Here is an 18247-nt window from a genome sequence, read left to right as displayed (position 1 = left end):
TTTGGCTGCATCCGCCAACCAAGACTTGCTTAAATATTCAAAATTCTATAATTCTTTACAAGCGATACATTTCTTCTCGTGACCTTGTTTTGAATTTGCACTGACATTTTTCATTAAACACAAACTCAACAAATAGTTGAAAAAAGAGGGAGTTAACGGGGCAAGCGACAGAGATATGGTGAGATTGGCCTTCAAGGCCCTACCATTAACGCGTGCGGTGGACCCCGCAGAGCCCAAAAATTAAAAAACAGAGAGAGAGGGAAAGAGAGATGAACACACAAGTTACACAACACAGGCATGTGAAAATTAATTTCAGGGGAACATGGATTTGGTGCAGCGGGTTTAATTAAGATGATTTCAAACTCTCTGTCATGTTGAGGAATTCGGATCCTTTTATTCTCTCAAAAGATCCCTCTCCATTTTAGATATTCGAGATTGAGAGGAAACATATACACATGAAAACTTCTAAAAAGAAATTGTTAAATCATAATAACTCTGTCTTCTTTGCCGACCAGTACTTGCCTTCTTGAACTTCATATCATGTAAATGCAATCTCCCTTTCCCTCATACCATTATTAACACGTTGTTTTGCAAACAAATTAAACCATAATACGCGATTGATCAACCACTTCAATTTTGCTTGTCTGTCACTTGATCTCATACCATTATCTATCGTGTTATTATTATTTATTTTTTTGGTTACATCAGAATGTTTTAAACACTTGATGCACACCTACATTGCACCCCACCCTTGTCACCATGATGTAACATGACAAACTCAAAGTAGCGCTAGGTCTGAATCTACCATGTTATATTTTGTTTACACCATAAAAATAATTTCGTGATGGTCTAAAGCTCAAATTAAGAAACCTTAAGAAATCATAGAGATTTAATTATGAAAATTCCAGACAGGGTCACACTTCAAGAACCAAATCAAGGCCACTAAATACAGAGCGTCCACATGACTCAAAATGTGAAAGTGGGCAAAGTGGCTCCCTAAATTGGTGAAAGTTGTCAAGATTTGGGTAGGAGAAGATTGATCGGGCACCTATCTTCAAGCATTCAACACCTTAATTAACAACACTCAATTTTGCTCATAATCATTCTTTATCACTTACATTTTATTTTGCAACCTCACCTGACTTTTTAATAAATCTTTTCATAGCTTCACCATCTTTTTTACACAGATCTGCTCCATCGCTTTTCATATATCAGGTTGTTCAACATGAAAAAAGAATAAATGAGGATTACTTGATGTTGAAGTCACAAGTCATAACTGTTGCATGGATTATTAAAGGTCGTTCAACATTGTCACTACCATGTTGTTGTGTTAGAATTATTATAACCTACTTTAGTGAATATTGATGAATAAAGCCATGATGATTTGGCGCCATTGTCATCAGGGTCATAATTATCTTGAATAACAAAGATGCTTTATGATCATAATAATAAATGCTTCATCTGAAGAAAGTGACGGCCACATTATAATGGATTGTGAGAGGGTGTTGCTATTGCCAATTCTGGGCACCGTAATTCGTGTCGGAACTCTGCCTTGCAGCTCTACGTTGGCCATCCAATCAAGCAGTGGAAAAAAGATGTCGTACTACTTGAGAAGAAACTAACAAGTCCTTGACAATGCTAAAAAAACATTTGAATTAGGTAAGGTGTACATCATAGTGCAGACAAAGATTTAACAGGTGCTGTGTAAATTATAATTCGCAATGATCACACATTCTAATGGAAATTAAGGGGGTTGTGTTAGTCAAACGCGTCGTTATGGATTGGAAGAACCTTTTTGGAAATCCAAATGTCAAAGCTACGCATATTGCAACTTTGAATTGCAGGAACTTGGAATTTTAAATCTTAATGAAGATTTCATACCCCCATCACACAGTTAACTGTAATAAATATATTCTCAGAAAGCATAACAGGAAAAAAGTGCACTATAACCACAAGCGCGTTTGTGATGATGGCCTTTTCCCTTTTTTCTCATGATAACAGTTTTTTTCATCATAGATCCATGTGCTTTTGTGTAAAAATGAAAACTCGACAAACATCGAACAGCCATCAGGGGTACCAACCAATAACCAAATCAAGGACCGTTTGGTTATTCCTAAGTCTTACTCCAGATATTTATGAGTCAAGAAATACCTAAATACTTGTTTGATATCTACTATGCCTCGTGATTGATAATTTTTCGTTTATGAGATATTTCACTGAAGATTAGGCATATTTCAAATTTCAAATGACACCATATTCTGAAACCAGATAGGAACCCCAACAGCAAAAGCAAAGATATCATGTGCAATCAATACTGAAATACATGAGATTTCAGCATTCCCACATCATGACAAAATCTAGAGCCATCAACATGCATACATGGTCATAGAGTAATTATATCCAGTCGTGAGAGAAATAAAGAATTTATTTCAAAATTGAGCGCCTCAAACGTAGTGTTACATTGAGGATAGACACTACAGACCAAGTAAACCAGGAAACATATCAACCTCTCACTAGGGAAGTATAAGCACAGTTGTATCCTCTCATGTGCGTTCAGATTACGTGCAACCTGCCAACACAATGACAAGTTATAAATAAGACATCAACTCAACGTATGCAAATGCCCAATCAAACGCAATGAGCAAACTAAATTTGGGATTTGGAAACCATGAACCAGGAAAGTTAGGAGCAGATTCCCCCAAAAAACACATCGAATTAAAATCGAAGTTCATCATTCATCCAATTCAAAATTAACATTGAAGTCACCTCCATCAGCTAATTTTGAGGTGGGGGATGAAGAAAGATTGCTGATATCTGACTTCCTTGCAATTCCTTTTGAAATATATGAATCATCTTTTATCCAAAAGAAAAAATTAAAATTGAAGGATTGATCTATGCTGACCTATTACCCATATCAGCTTCCACCACTGCATATTGCATTTGCAGAAAAGCTTGTGCACGGACATGAAATAGTTGTTTCACCCGAATTATTCTTTTATATTACCAGACCATCCTAACATCACGTTGGCGGTCTTGCAATCAAAGTCAAACGTAACTAAGCAAGAAAAGACTTGATTCTGAGAGGCTAGATCCTTTGGATCTATTAACCGATACAATAGTTCAGAAGGTATAACTGAACCATAATAATGACACATGGCATCACCAAACAGCATGCTAAACGTAAAACACAAAGTATCGCATTCCTTTTTCTCCTTTTAAAAACAGAGTGACATTGTGGTTTTGATTGCCTTCTTGATATATAAGAGGGTACAGACAAGAGACCGGTTTGCCTGGATTGTATCATAACTTGGCATGATAAAAGCACTCAATGCCAAACCTCACAGCTCTTTAAAAAAAAAAAAGAAGAAGAAGCTAAGGACCTCTAATACTTTTTATAATATTCCAACTTTTTAATTTTATTTTTTTTTCTTTGATTCATTAGTTTTATATAAAATAAGAGACATTTTTAATGTCTTAAAATGGTAAATATTTATATTTTTTATGATTTTTCAAAAAAAAAAGGTATAATTCTAATATTTTTTAATAAATCATAAAAAATATAAATTTTTATCATTTTGAGATTTCAAAATATCCAAATGCCCCTTATTTTAATTAAAATCCAATGATTCAAAAAAAAACAAAAATAAAAAATTGAGATATTATTAAAAACATTAAAGAAAGGTACATTAAAAGCTCCTAATCTTTTAAAAAAGAATACACATCACACAAATATATCTTTTGGATAAAGAGAATCCTAATGTTAAGATGGGTTCTACCCTGCACAAACATGATAAGCTAGAGTTTTGACCGATAAAAGATCAGCGAAGTGTCATAGATATACTGAAATGTAATCTCAACCTTATAATGATTTATTACTCCCAATATATTGACCAATTACAAACGACAACCAGATTACATCAAAGACCACGGACAAACTGCATTCATTTACAACTTGGTAAACCAAACAACGAATTTAAACTACGACTTAGATTAAGCACCTCTCATTCAATCATAAAAAATATAACTAATTCTAAAGCGAAAAGTAAGGGTTTTGAGTTGCGACTAAAGATTGAATTATCGGCTGCTCCATTCCAGTTTTTTCCATGCAAAGTTGTACATAAACTTCTTAAAATAATAAAGGAGAAAAAACTCAGACAATCTAGCTAACCATACGAAACGATGTCAAAAACTACAACTCCACAAATGAATGGAAAGGCGTCGTCCAAAGCCAAATCATTTATTAATACTAATTAATAATAATAATGGGTTGCTGAACCCGTCATTATTTTTCTAGATCTCTCCATACAAGCGTTCTTTTCCCTCAGTTGGGGACTACAACGTAAATTGCAAAAAAAAAAAAAATCGTTGCACATCCATTTGACGAACAAATTCAGAAATAGCAAGATATAAATTCACACCGCAAAGATTCTTGAAGAAACAGAGAGGCGAGAAGAGAGGAAGTAATGCGAAGTGCGGATCAGTAATTAGTTGTAGTAGAGCTCCAGGCCCATGCCATCATGAATCTCGTAATCTTTTAGGGTGATGTGATCCTTATAGATAGGGTACCACTTCTGAATGCGAATCTTGTCGGGTCTGGTACCCGTCTGAGCAGCCACAAGTTTTGTCAAATCACCGATGGTGTCATCCTCATTACACTCTACCCTCACCTTCTTCCCCAGACGGTCATTGAGCACAACTTCTATCATCTTCCTCAAACCAACCCAATGCTAAGTGACCCGTTGGAAGTAGGAACTTTCGAGAGACAGAAGCAGCAGCATCCCTCCAGACTTCAGTTTTCTCAATCGATAAATATATAATAACCGCTCTCACTAAATTTGGCGCGTCATTAACTTCTCTAGAGCATTCGCTTCGTCGTTGAGGATAATTTTAGTCTCTTAGTCTATCGTACCGTTGGTGATGTGATGGTGACCGTGGGAATTTGATTCCGTTTTGTGATTGGTTGTTCAATGGGTCTCGGAGACTGCTACTACACTCGCGCGTGCAAGAGTACTCCCATTGAACTGTTGACCTTACAAGCACAGGTCAGGTACGGCATTTGCCCAGATGAAGCTTCCAGAGAGACCCTTTTTATGAACACAACACAATTTTAACGGATTAAATTTATCTAATCAAATTTACCCAAGTTGAAAAAAAAAAAAAATCAAAGTCATAATTATAAACCGTGTGAACTGCATAATCCTTTCATGTTAATACTCCCTTCCTTCGTTTAAAAATATAAAATATTTTTTAAAAAATTAAACATAAAAAATTATAAAACATTTTTAATCTTTTAAATTATAATAATTTTTTTTAAAAAAATACTCTTATTGAATAAATCACTTTATATTTATTTATTTAGAATAAAACATCCTATTAAATAAAAATAAATATAAAAATATAAAATTAATTTACAAATAAATAATTTTTTATTGAAAAGTAAAATTTAATAAAAAATACCTTGTGTTTCCAACTGAAGGAGTAGACGTTTGGAATCTTAACCGTCTTGATGCCGAACATTCTGCACATGAATCATTCACAGCATCCAAAGTCCTCAAACAACAATGTATTTAATTAAAAATGAAACTCGCCATAATGCATTGTCAGTAAATCTCGACAAAGAATTAGTCTAATTTCATTTATTATTCTAAAAATGCCATCAAATTCAATTGCCTGTCAAGTTCATAAAAAACAGAATCCATTTCATTGAGATTTCGAATGCATGGGCGTTTAAAAATTTGAAGTCGTCATGATAGAAATGATGAAGCAGGGGAAGCTAGATAAAATTCAATAGAGGGAACCCATAAGTCGCTTACAGGATGGCAAAACTTGAAATCATAAACAAGCTTGATATCTAATGAGGGAACAGAAGCAGACAAGAAGGGAAACAAAAATATACTGTACACGAACCAAGAAAATCGAACATTAGCACGTCATTCAAGAACAGCAACCTCTTGGTCCACCCTCCAGTAATTTGCGTCATTGAATTCCTTCATACTACCAGGCCCTCCACCCTCTTCAGAATTCTCCCTCCCCGCCACCTTTGGGGATGTGTTCCTTTTCAAAGGTCCCGCTTCCCCAACTATTCCTTCTTTCAGAGCCTGCTCCATAGCCTTCTCTGTACCTTCCAATTCAACACCTACAAATTCAACATCCTCTTCAAATAGGGAGGGTACTGCTGCTGTTTTTAGATTGACTCACCATCCCCCTCGCTAATATCTCTACTTCGAGACCTGTTTGAAGGTACAGACTCTCCATTTGAAGTAGGGCTAGGGCTACCTACTAATTGGGGTTTCGTGGATGAATTGCCATCAGACTCGTCGTGATCTATAAAGGGGTTTGAGCTTGAACCAGCCACTTGCATGTCTGATGGTTCACCCCATCCCACCCACTCGGGTAGCGGTCTGTCCCCAAACAAGTCCTCATTGTCTGGCGCTTCAAACCCAAAGAATCCCATATCATGGGACACACTTGCCTTCTCACCTTCCAAATTCAAAATGCCACCATTCATGGAATCAAAGGCAGTTAAACCACTGAAGAAATTTGTGCTTGAATTTGACGTGCCATTAATTGTATTTTTGTTTTCAGCCAAACCTTCATCCTCTCCGATCACCACTTCATCATCACTACTGTTGTTACTACCATTTGCAGCGCCGTTCAAATTTATCTCATCCATCATCTCCGAGGATGATGTGCCCCCAGCCCCAGGATCATCACCAATTCTGTCATCTTGGAATGCAAACCAGTTGGAGTTTGTAAACAGGCTACTGCATTGAAGGAATGGCCCCTTGTTATATCCACATATAAATAATCAATATAAGAGAAAAAGTACGATGGCATCCAAATATTGACTGCATGAATAACAATACAGGAAAACTTTGAAATAACTCATAAAAATAACCTCACCAAATAAGGTGAGGCAGAGTTTCATATGTGAGAGTCGAATGGTTGAAAGTGAAATAAGTCTATGTGTATATGTGATTGTATATTCCTCATACAGGCCCACAATTGTGTAATGTGACTTTAAGAGGTCAAAATGGACAATTAATGTGATATATGTGATTATAAGTGTCAATTAAGTTTATATAATCCTTTTGGACTTGATTCAAGGCCTGAAGTGATCTAGTGGGACAAGGCATGAGAATTGAGCACTTAACGTGCAAGTTTTAAAAGAAAAAGTAACTTTTTGCACTCGAATATTTAATTTTAGATCGAACTGACGGATCAAGTCCAAACTTGTCTCATTAGATAAAATATGTTGTAAGTTTCATATGGGCTTTTGAATCACTCCAATGGATGATGGATGTGAAAATGGCGCACAATGAAAGTTCACCTTGCAAACAGTCTTATGACAACAAATGCACCGCGGAATATTATGTGCAGTGCTGCAGCCCATGGCATAGGGAAGAATAGAGCTTGTGGCTCTGTACCACATGCCGCGGTGCATGGTGGTGTAAGGCCCAGTACATGGCACTTTTTTAAAGGAAAATATAGCTATGTTTGTGCTTCAATTAGCCCTCTCATTTGAACATGTTTAACGAAGTCAAGATCCCACATTTTAAAAACAATTTGAAGACTATTACTCTAATATGTAATTGTTGTTTGATGATTGTGTATTTGAGAATAGTAAAGTCTGGATTAAGTAGGGACTCTAAAGAGATGACCTAAGCTCCCACTCCCTTGTTTACTTAGAATCTATTTCTTCCGAATTACCTCAGATTAATTTTGTTTAATTAATCTAGAGTCTAATTAGTTGAAATTGTCTTCCGAATCAATTACAATCCTCTCTTAAATAATAATACAAATGTTAACACAATTACCCAAGAGGCATTAAAAGTTCAATAACACTCTAATATGATTACATATGGGTCCAAGAGGTATATTCCTATCCTAATGGCAAATTAGAATAAATTCTAATCCCATATTGCCTAATCTCAAGGTCTATTTAAGATTTTCTTTTTCAAGATAAACCCTAAACCCCTAAATCTCAACTCAATGGTAGCCAATCACCAAGCAAGTGATAATAAATGAGATTAAATAACCCAAAACTAACATTAATCATAGAATAATAAGAGAAAATGGTATTTGATACATGAACAAATTCATAGTTGCTTAGGTCATGAAGAAAATTTAGCTATACATCAGTAACACATGATAGTAATGGCCAAATAACCTAAAAGGCAATCATGTTTCATTCAAAAAAGAGAACATGCTATTTGATCAACAAGTTGGGCGAAGAGCAGAGTTGATAGTTAAATGAAATTCCAAAAATATTCTTTTGTGCGCTGTGAAAGCAAACATACAAGTAAAACCTTGACATTTGGAGATCTGTGCGGAAATAACTATACTGTAATGCTTCGACTGAAGAATTATGAAAGTTCTTCAACAGATCAACATGCTTAAAATCTTATGCATTTATGTACAGCTTTCAAAACTCAAAATCATCAGTATGTCACTTGGCTCCTTAAAGCAGTCAACCATTCTCTTTTTGCATCTACTTTCTGGATATGATGAAAGCTAGCTTGGGAAGGTAGGGTGATAGAAGCCACACCACAAAGCAGAAAGGTGAAACTGAGATATAAGGAAACTAGTTCGGGAAGGTAAGGTGATAGAAGCCACGCCACAAAGCAGAAAGGTGAAACTGAGAAACATCTATGCCTCACTTGGTATGCTGGAATTGAGACTGAAGAAGTGGAAATGGAAGTAGAATTCTGAAAAAAAAAAAAAATTGTTTGGTGCCATGGAACTGGCTTAAGTTCTTAGAAGTGAAACTTTCTGACCATTCTGACCATTCTACCCTTGAATATTTTATCAAGGGGCAATGTTAACCCCCCATAATTATAACCACACCATCTCCCTTCTCTTTCAAACCCGACAGTCTCCCTCCCTCTCCAATGTGACTAAAGCCTCCCCCTCCAGCATCAACACATAACTCTGATGGCCTCTCATCTCCCTCTCATATACTCCCTCTAGTCCTATTTATAAAGCAAAGAAATTTTTTTTTCCTATTTATAAGTCACGTTATTAAATTTTCATCACAAATTTCCTTTTTCACCCTTCATTGAAGGTTGGAAAGAGAAAATATGTTATTAAAGTGTATATATTTAATAGAGGCAATGTTGAGAGCTTACTAAATTGTAAGACAAAATTAATGAGTTTTAAGGTTTTCCTTGATACTAGTAAAACATGCTAAAAATAACTTATAAATAGGACCAAAAGAGTAACTCCAACAGCCTTGACGACATGAAAAATTGATTCTGACAAGTGAACAATCGAATCCAACAACCAAGCCTCCCCTCACCATGTAGATGGAGACTCCTCTAAGACATGTCTGCCACAACTTGCAACAGAGGTTCTCTTCAGTTAGAGAATCAAACTTGACAAAGTTTTAAATAGAGATTAGTGAGTGAAAGAAATGTTGAGATCAAGGTTATGTTTCTCAATGAAAGAAACCCAAATATTTATGGCAGCAACATCGATTCCTCTTCTAGTGTAGCTCTCTACCTGTTAGAACATTGACCATCTAGATTTGCCCAAGCATTTTGTTTTTTTAACTATTGGGAGAGATCTCACCTAGCACAATCGATTTGAGTCTTCCTATCTAGGAGAATTGCATGATGGTTGCATTTTTTTTCCCTTGATTGCAGGGGTTGTTTCTATGATGGCCAGTGGCTGTTGTGTTTGGGCTGTGATGGCTATAGATGTTTGGGCTGATGGATGGTGGTTTTTTAACAGCAAAGGCATGCAAGCCTTTTCAAATGATAAATGGATATATTAATTAAAAAAATATATTACACTTCCATCACCAAACCAAACATACTTTTAAACTTACTTTCACTTCTAGTTCCATTTCCAATTCCACTTCAAACTCTTCCACCATGCCAAATGAGGCACTAGAGAATTTAAGAAAACTCAATCACATCGCTGTTGCAATAACACCGGGTAAGGGAAGAAGTGATAGGTTCCGAGGTGTCAAAAGGGAAAGGTAATTCCTTATTAGCATGTGGAATCAGAATCCATTGGCACCAAGTAACGAGGACCTGGGGAATCTACAGAAATAATCTGACTATACACAGCATCACATTCCCATACAAACATGTTTCCTTGTATAGTCAGGACAAATAGATGGTCATCTGACGCCTAACACAATAATTAAAACTTGCATATATAAAAGAAGGTTGATGGAGTGTCTTGTTTCTTTAGTATCAAAAATCCACATTTCTATATTTTATTCTCTAGCGTCTACACCACACCGATCTTTTAGTCACCATAGTTCAAATCCACAGGAAAATAAGAAACAGGATGTATACCAAAAGAAGATGAAGCGCACACAGTATAGCCTAGCAAGTAGGCTGGACAAGATGAACAAAGAACAAAACACAACCTTGGTTAAAAATATCATATCCAACAGTTTAATCAACAAGTGAAACAACCAAATTTCTCCAAAACTGATTGCCAGTCATATGGCAAAACCAAAACTGACTCACCTCCCCTGATCATCACCAAGTCTTAAGGATGATATGACAACTTCGGCTGAGTCATCATCAAAGTAGACACCCTGCATTTTAGATAATATAATTATCAAATTACTATCAAATTAATCAACAAGAAAGAGTAAGAGACAGCTAACATGTGGTTTGTCAACAAAACCATCCTCAAAGAATTGGCAATTAGCACTGAAAAGAAGAGCAACAAATGCTCAAGTATTCAATTGCTAACACTTACAAACCAAAAATCAAAAGCAGAGCAACTGAAGCATTGTTGCAGCACACATCAGTAAAGTGAGAAGACAATTCTATGAATGGCTAGATCAGATATCAATTCCCCCAGACACAAGACGAATCAAATTACTTTAGCTACCAAGAAAAATCAAAACTAATACCTCAGCATCACGCTCAAGACCTCCTTGGTCCTACAGGCAACAAATGGATCGTTAGATTAGACCAAAAACGAGTTTGGCCTAAATACCCAAAGGTGAATCTAGAAAAATGGAAATATTCAAGAACATTTACAAGAGCACACAAACACGAGTATGCACATGCATTCCCAGAAAGTAAGGCAAGAAGGCAAGAACTACAAACCTCTTCATTTTCCTCAGTTCCATAAATATTATATTTTAAAGGGTGGTTCAAATTGTTTGCTAAAGCTGCAATGTCATAGTCTCTATCATGAAGATCATCTTCATCACTATCCCTGATCCTGTCTTGTAAAGTAGCAGGACGTCTGTATATAACAAGGACAAATAAAAGATATATCAAAATGAAAAATGGTTTACAATACAATAAAGGGAACTTAAAACACAAGATCACGAAAGATCATAACTGGAGTTATTCCAAATTAAAAAGCCAATCAAGTTCTACAGATATTAGTCATCACAGCCTTGTCTTAAACATACGCTGAGCAAAAGATAACATGTACTTATGGCTACCATATACTTTCTCTTGATAGCATAAGTTCAACAGCTAAAATTGCAAGCCATGGTTTTACATCCACTCCTCAATTTTTAATGCTAGTCAAAGAAAAACCAACCCCGCCCAACCCTTTATGAATCAAGGTAACCCTTATGATCACTTCCACCCATTCAGGGACACGGTCCCACAACATTCCAATTATTTTATTAGACGCAAAATAAAATGTCAACCTAGACATCAAGCCAAAAGAAAAACTCTTGATAGTCCAAGTAAGAACTAGCTAAGCCTTTAGAAAACAGATTACTGCAATCAGAGCTTACCCACAAGCCCAACGGTGAACATTTTCAATTATGTTACGCTCCTGCAGAACAGTAGCTTGCCATTGATTCCACTCACTATTTTCCTGCAGGTGTCCCAAAAAAGTTACAGTTTATCTTGCATAACAGTAGTTGATGATGAGTATAATAACAGATTGTTACCCCAAATAAGACTTTTCAGGTTCCTGTACTAAGGAATACATCATACACTACCAACCTGAATATACGCTTGCATGTCGTTTTGGTTATGTGACAATTGAATAAGTTTATTAGCAATTCGAGTAATATGTCCAACGTTTCCTGCCCGTGGTGCCTGTCTTCCAGCAGTAGGTACAGTTGGCTACATGATGATACAATAGTCCAGTTAGAAGAGATTTTCAGCAGTAACAGAAAATACATTATTATGCATTGCATCTTTGTGCTATCATATGCACAGAAGGCTGATTTACTCATGTATCTACCTAAATATGAATTCAAGACTAAATCCCCAAATACTATAGAACCTTGTGCACCACTTATGTTTATTCACATGCACAGTAGAGTTTATGAATGCATCTCAACAGCTGCTCAAATGCAACAGACAAGATATGACTTTCCACCAACAAGTTTCAAGCATCCACGTACCTGATTATCAATACCAGAAAGAACAGGATGTTTATCTGCTTGAAGAAATTTTCCAATTAAATCACACTCTTGAAGAAGGTGATCAACGATGAAATCACTTTTGCTCTCCAAACAAATTGATATGATACTTTCTACATGATGGTGCAACGAGTTGTTATATGGATACCTGGATCAGTTGGACAAAGACTGGTCATGAAAAAAAAAAAAAAAACATAATCCAAGCTAAGCAATATTTAAACAAAAGCCACCAGGATGTCACTATATATCTAAAACTCCATCAAATCCCAAATTACTAGTTGCTTACTCAAAGAAAAGATCAATGACTCGTTGGATCATTCCTGAGCTGACCAATTCCTTTTCAGCAACTTCACCGCCTGTTCTCAAAAGCACAGCTATAAACTCAACAATCTGAAAAAAAGAAATTGATCAGCAAAAGATGTTTTAAGGTTATGTCAAACATATCCTTGAGCACGAATGAAAATAATTTTAGCAAGTACACAGGAAATGCAATCTTTGGAATGAGAGTTTAAGTCAAATGGCCAAGCTGCAGCTATGTATTAACAGGGACAGCCATGCATATCAATTCTAAGATTGAAATTTGAAAACTGACCTTTAATCGATGCTTCCCAAGTGGAGGCCTCAATTCTCCATATGTTGTAGGCAAAACCTTATCATCCGTTGACACATTTAAAACCATAAGTAAGTCACCTGCAGAAAAGGAACAAAATTTAGCAGCAAGGCTTGATCAGGGGGGAAAGAACTGTTGGTAAAGCTAGCCTCTATGCCTCCAATCCTGAAAGGATCCCGCAAAATAAATAAATAAATACATAAAAGTGGTTTCTACTAAGGCTGTTTGGTCAGTAGCCACAATTGCTTTTAGATGGCAGCAAAAACTACAGTTCTTAACAAAATTGACAGACGAGTATTTGATGCATTTGTATAAGAATGTCAAAGCATATACTAGTCAGTTGCTTGCTTATTTGCTTAATATTACTCATGCAAAAGCAATTTTCATCAATTTGTGATGGCAAAAGTTTCAGGAAAGAGCTAAACAGACACTGAATCAAAAGAACTTAAGACAATTTATAGCTGTTGGCAAACTCAAAAATCCTACTGACAGAAAGTATAACTCCAATGGTCAATTATACCAGCACAACAAACACCAAAAAGAAATTGCCCTTCTGCTTAAAAAATTTCTAAATTATGTTCCAAATTAAATAAGAGCATAAAACAGAAACAAAATCCACAAAAAGTCATATAAACACCCTCGCACATTAAAATATATAGATTCTCAATTGGGTTCCTCTTTATATGACTCCTGCATACCATGTCCACACTCTAGGCAGTTCTCTTCATAATTGCATAACTTAACACAAATATTATAATTATATTCATATAACATGAGTAAACTGAGAAGCATATATAATTCCTGAGTCTTGTTGTATCTCACACGAAACACAACTACATTGAATTCCCTTTAGTTCTTGAATATATATTCAAATTTCCAGAAGAAAGTAAGTTGAGTATAGCAATATCAAATGAAGAATAATCAGAAGATGCATAGTTAATGGTTTTATAATAATAATTTTTAAAAAAATATTGGATAGACATATAAGCAACTATACTATTGATTAGACAAGGGATACACAAAAGAAACAAATTCTCAATTACCAAGTTTTGGGAGCATTGCACCAATGGTCTCCGGGTTAACCGGAGTTGAAACCTCATATAATTGTTGACTTCGGAAAGAAGGAACAAGGGGAGGAGGAAATGTTGATCGTTTTGGATTCAACAATGAAATACACACTGACAGTGAGTGAACAAGGCTAGACTTTGACTCCGAATCTTTCAGTGCATGGTCCATAATTCTTGCAACAAAACTGCAAATTAAAATAAGCTAAAAATTAATTCACATTTTATATTAAAACCCAAAAAAAAAAAATCACAGCCACTCAACACAAACCTTGGACTCGAAAGTCTAATTGCTAAAGCAGATGAGGAATTTCGAGTTATCGTACACAAGGTTTCAGCTGCATTTGCATGAACTTCAGGAGCACTCTGAAATCATATAGAATACATATGATATATTTACAACAAAGGAATTGAACCATAAAGAAGCCTATTCGATCATAACAATCGCATAAAAAGCCTTAGACTAGAGTCTTTCATCTTCTTTTTTCTATCTGAAAATTATTTTATAAAGGCCCATTGGGACGTACTCAAACAACACTAACCAAAATTAGCTGTAGAGGCACCTAACAAGTTCTTTTATCAATAAGTCAAATTTCTTCAGCTGGACAACTACTAGCTTGTAGAAAGCCCCCGAAATTTTAAGTGAGGATACATTCATGTTCAAAGAACATGTTCCAAGCAGGAACTAAAGAAAATCTCTCGTGCTACAGAAAAAGTAATGTTATGATGTAGCAGATCAAGAAAGTGGAGATTTACTTGCGAAGATTGAAAATATCCAAAGTTGCAGGCAATAATTATTCTCCAAAAAAAAAACCACAATTGCTGAAACACAATAGCTGCTGGCACTTCAAATTGAAAATGTCACTTACAGAAGGAGTTAATTTATCAACAATCATCTCCAGCAGGTTGCTCTCAGCCAACCATTGCATCACATCTATAAAATTGGGGTACACATGATCATCAGCACCTACTAAGCGAACCAAAACCTGTGCAGAGAGCTTATCAGAATTTATTCTTACCACATCAGCAATATATCTCATTAATGCTATAATCACTCTGAAATGGAAAGAAGATTACCTCCATAATAGATGTAATTCCTATCAAATCAACCAGTTGGCCAAAAACATTCTGATGGGCCTGCATAAAGAATGCTGAAGAATTAATGAAAAATGAATTCACAGGGCAAAATACAACACAGCAATTTGAGGCATCCACAAAAAGTTTCTTCACATAAAGTTGTTAACAAGAAAAGCATTGAGATTTTCATCCAGTCTTTTTCATCTCGTAAAATTGCAACCATCAAATTCTACACTCATATGCACTTTTATTACTTACTTGAACATAGTTCATTAGCGGCACTGTCTTCCGAATCATTAGGCAAACAACAACCTAGAAAATATCATAGAAAGCAACATCAACAAGTAATTTAAACTTAAATCAGATGTGTCTACAAATTGTCGCATTATGAGATGAACGTTCAGCATCATCAGACATACCTTGCTAAAATACCCAGCTAGCAATGAACCATGAGAACGATCAGGCTCCAAGAAGGAGAATAATAAGTTCATCAACTGCAATTATGAGTATAAAAAGCAGATATCAATACAAATAAAATGCAATTGTATGATATCAAATGTAGAAGGATTTATGCCATGAAGTAAAACGATCACATACCTCTTCTTCCTCCACCAAGGTCTTCAAAATAACGTCAATCTCACACGTAAAAATCTCACAAGCAATGAATGGAAACCTGAATCACAAACCAAAAATCAGATGCTGAAGTTGTAGAAACAAGAAAAATGAAGCAATAAAAAATTCATATGAAGTTCATTCGCAACAAAATTTTTGTTAAAAGTCAGAACAAAAAAAAAAAACTGTTACAACAACATACTTGAAGGTCCGCTTGCTTTCAGCATTCTCAGGCGGCTCTTCAATAATGTAGCGTAGTAATTGCTGCACCTGAGCTCTATCTCTCAAGCTGAAATAAGAAAAATATAACCAATGACAATTGTTGATTCATCTATATGACTGCATATCCAGTTTCTCCTCCTCCGTAATCACATATACACCCGATTGCAGTGAATATATCAGATTTGGGGTGATATAAAAGAGGAACACGAGGAGAATCTGGAACGTCTGTAGTGAGGAGAACATTATTTAAGTTTAATTAATCTCAAACATACAAGTTAATAAGACGACTGTTTAAGGCTTTGCATTCTTGGATAATTTCTTCTTCATCCAGAAGTTCTTCTAAAGTGAAATTCTCTTTATCCAAAATCGCCTCAACCTGAAAAGCACCATAGGCAGCAAAGAGGAAAAAAATTAGCTATGCAGACATGGAGCCATGTGACACCTTGACCATCAATTGAAGTGAAACCGCCCCTTTAAATTTTAGGTCGCCATTCGTAAAGTTTATAAAATTTGACTCTATAGAGGATTATTTCAATGGATGCAAAGGTAAAACAATATACTCAAAGGCAACAGCAAGTTGTTCACTTGCTTTGAATTCTAGTCCATGAATTCAGCTGCAAAACAGTCAGAAGATTCATTTCGAACAATCGACTTGATTGCGCCACTCAAGGAGTTTTTATTGCTCAATCTGTTCCCGTTAACATTGTATAACCCAAGACCATCAAAGTATATCAATGGCACATCTGTGAGAAGCAAATACTAATATTTAAATTACAGACTATTTTTAGAAAATTGCTAAAGCGCATTCATAACTTCTAATTGAGATTTTCCAAGCACAGTTGGCAAGCAGAAGAAACAGTCGCGCCTATCATTCTCCGAAAATTATGACAAGCAACACTCCAAAGCATGGAAACCGTGACAACAAAGGTCGATCCTGTTTAACGGAAACTCTAATAATATGGTAGGAGGAGTGGGAAAACAGGTAATTGGAACATAACTATAGCCAGATAAATGATGCTTGAAGGGGCAATCTGACCGATGCTTGAACTAAATGAGAGCAACGAAAATCAAACAGCAGTTTGAAATAAGCGTAAGTAAAGTGTGGCGGTAAGTTAGTACCAAAAATGAAGCTCAAATTAAGAGCACAGACTTACAGGAGAGGAGGCAGATATAGATGGGAGCTTCCAAAACATGTCTGTGGAAAGAGTATGAAGAGAAAGGCGAATTAGCAGAGCTCGGAACAGGACCTCCTCGGATCTATAAACGCTCGAAACACCGGCAAATCTAGGTCAAGTCGATGGAACATAGAAACGGAAAGTTCGAGATGCAAAGAAGAAGAGGAAGATGAAGGGAGATGGTAGGTGGTGTCAAGGCTGTAAACCCTAATTTAGTGGACGTGAGATGGAAAAGATGCAACGCCGTGAAGATCGAAGGAGGAGGGAATGAAAAGGGGGAGAGAGAGAGCTTAGCCTCAAAATCGTAGCAACAATTGTCAAATACAAATCGCTGGTGGGGGAGGGACTAAAGTCCGAAATATGGACTCCGGAATTGCCACCTCAACGTCCCGTGCCACGAGCATTATCATCTCATCTTTTTTTAGTTTTTTTTTTTTTTTTTTAAGGTTCCGCAGTGTCCGCTTTTCCCCTCCTAGCGTCCTGCCATTCCGTTTAACATTTTTTTTATTTTTTTCATAAATAATAAAAATTTTAGTCCCTCAAATTCAGTTCAATTATTGATTTAAATCTTTCAAGCTTCATTCTTACAATTCTGGCTTTTAAGTTTTATAAAATTATCATGTTACCAATTTAGAACAATATATGTTGTCAACATTTTAAAGAATTGGTCAATAGTTTTTGAAAATTTTTAACAATTTCAATATGTTAATCATCAATAAGAAATCGGTTGTCAAAATTTTAGAGAATTTATCAACAAATATTCTTTAAAAGAAATAATGTGATAACTTTTTAAAATGTGAAGGACTAAATTGATAACAATAAAATTTGATAAATCAAATTGATAATTAAATCAAGTTTAAGGGATTAAATTTTTTATCATTTCTTTTTTTAATCAAAGACGACTACAATTACAAACACATATTCATTTATCTTTTATAATCGAATCTATAACCTTTCCTATATGGCTATGTCAGAAAGATTTCCACACCATTATGACATCTTGATCAAGTTGGAGCAAATATTTCATTATGACAGGAGCTGAGATTAAAAGGCTAATATATATTATAAATTATAAAATTTCAATAAATCTTAAGAGGGCCATAAATATTTAACATATGCA

The 18247-nt window shown here is 35.5% G+C and overlaps 2 protein-coding genes across 2 annotated transcripts; both read right to left on the bottom strand.

The window, feature by feature from the left end:
- Nucleotides 1-4202: 4202 nt before the first annotated feature.
- Nucleotides 4203-5139, bottom strand: LOC129312680 (ubiquitin-like protein 5). Its single transcript, XM_054955348.1, has one exon. It carries the CDS (start codon nucleotides 4704-4706, stop codon nucleotides 4485-4487), a length of 222 nt encoding a protein of 73 aa, XP_054811323.1. The 5' UTR covers nucleotides 4707-5139; the 3' UTR covers nucleotides 4203-4484.
- Nucleotides 5140-5750: 611 nt separating this feature from the next.
- On the bottom strand, nucleotides 5751-17533 carry LOC129312679 (uncharacterized). Its single transcript, XM_054955347.1, is given in 20 exon segments — nucleotides 5751-6187; nucleotides 6190-6764; nucleotides 10485-10555; nucleotides 10880-10909; nucleotides 11079-11220; nucleotides 11729-11811; nucleotides 11943-12065; nucleotides 12350-12515; nucleotides 12654-12757; nucleotides 12960-13057; nucleotides 14021-14229; nucleotides 14313-14407; nucleotides 14911-15027; nucleotides 15119-15178; nucleotides 15377-15430; nucleotides 15538-15612; nucleotides 15716-15791; nucleotides 15933-16019; nucleotides 16225-16328; nucleotides 17107-17533. Coding segments are annotated over 20 exon segments (2565 nt in total). The 5' UTR covers nucleotides 17146-17533; the 3' UTR covers nucleotides 5751-5930.
- Between the last annotated feature and the right edge of the window lie 714 nt (nucleotides 17534-18247).

The sequence above is a fragment of the Prosopis cineraria genome, unplaced genomic scaffold, assembly GCF_029017545.1.
Source record: "Prosopis cineraria cultivar Desert tree isolate PC_DT_omini unplaced genomic scaffold, ASM2901754v1 PC6, whole genome shotgun sequence".
Taxonomy (NCBI): Eukaryota; Viridiplantae; Streptophyta; class Magnoliopsida; order Fabales; family Fabaceae; genus Prosopis; species Prosopis cineraria.
Note: the sequence above shows the minus strand (reverse complement) of the source record. Positions and strands in the feature narration are given on the sequence as shown.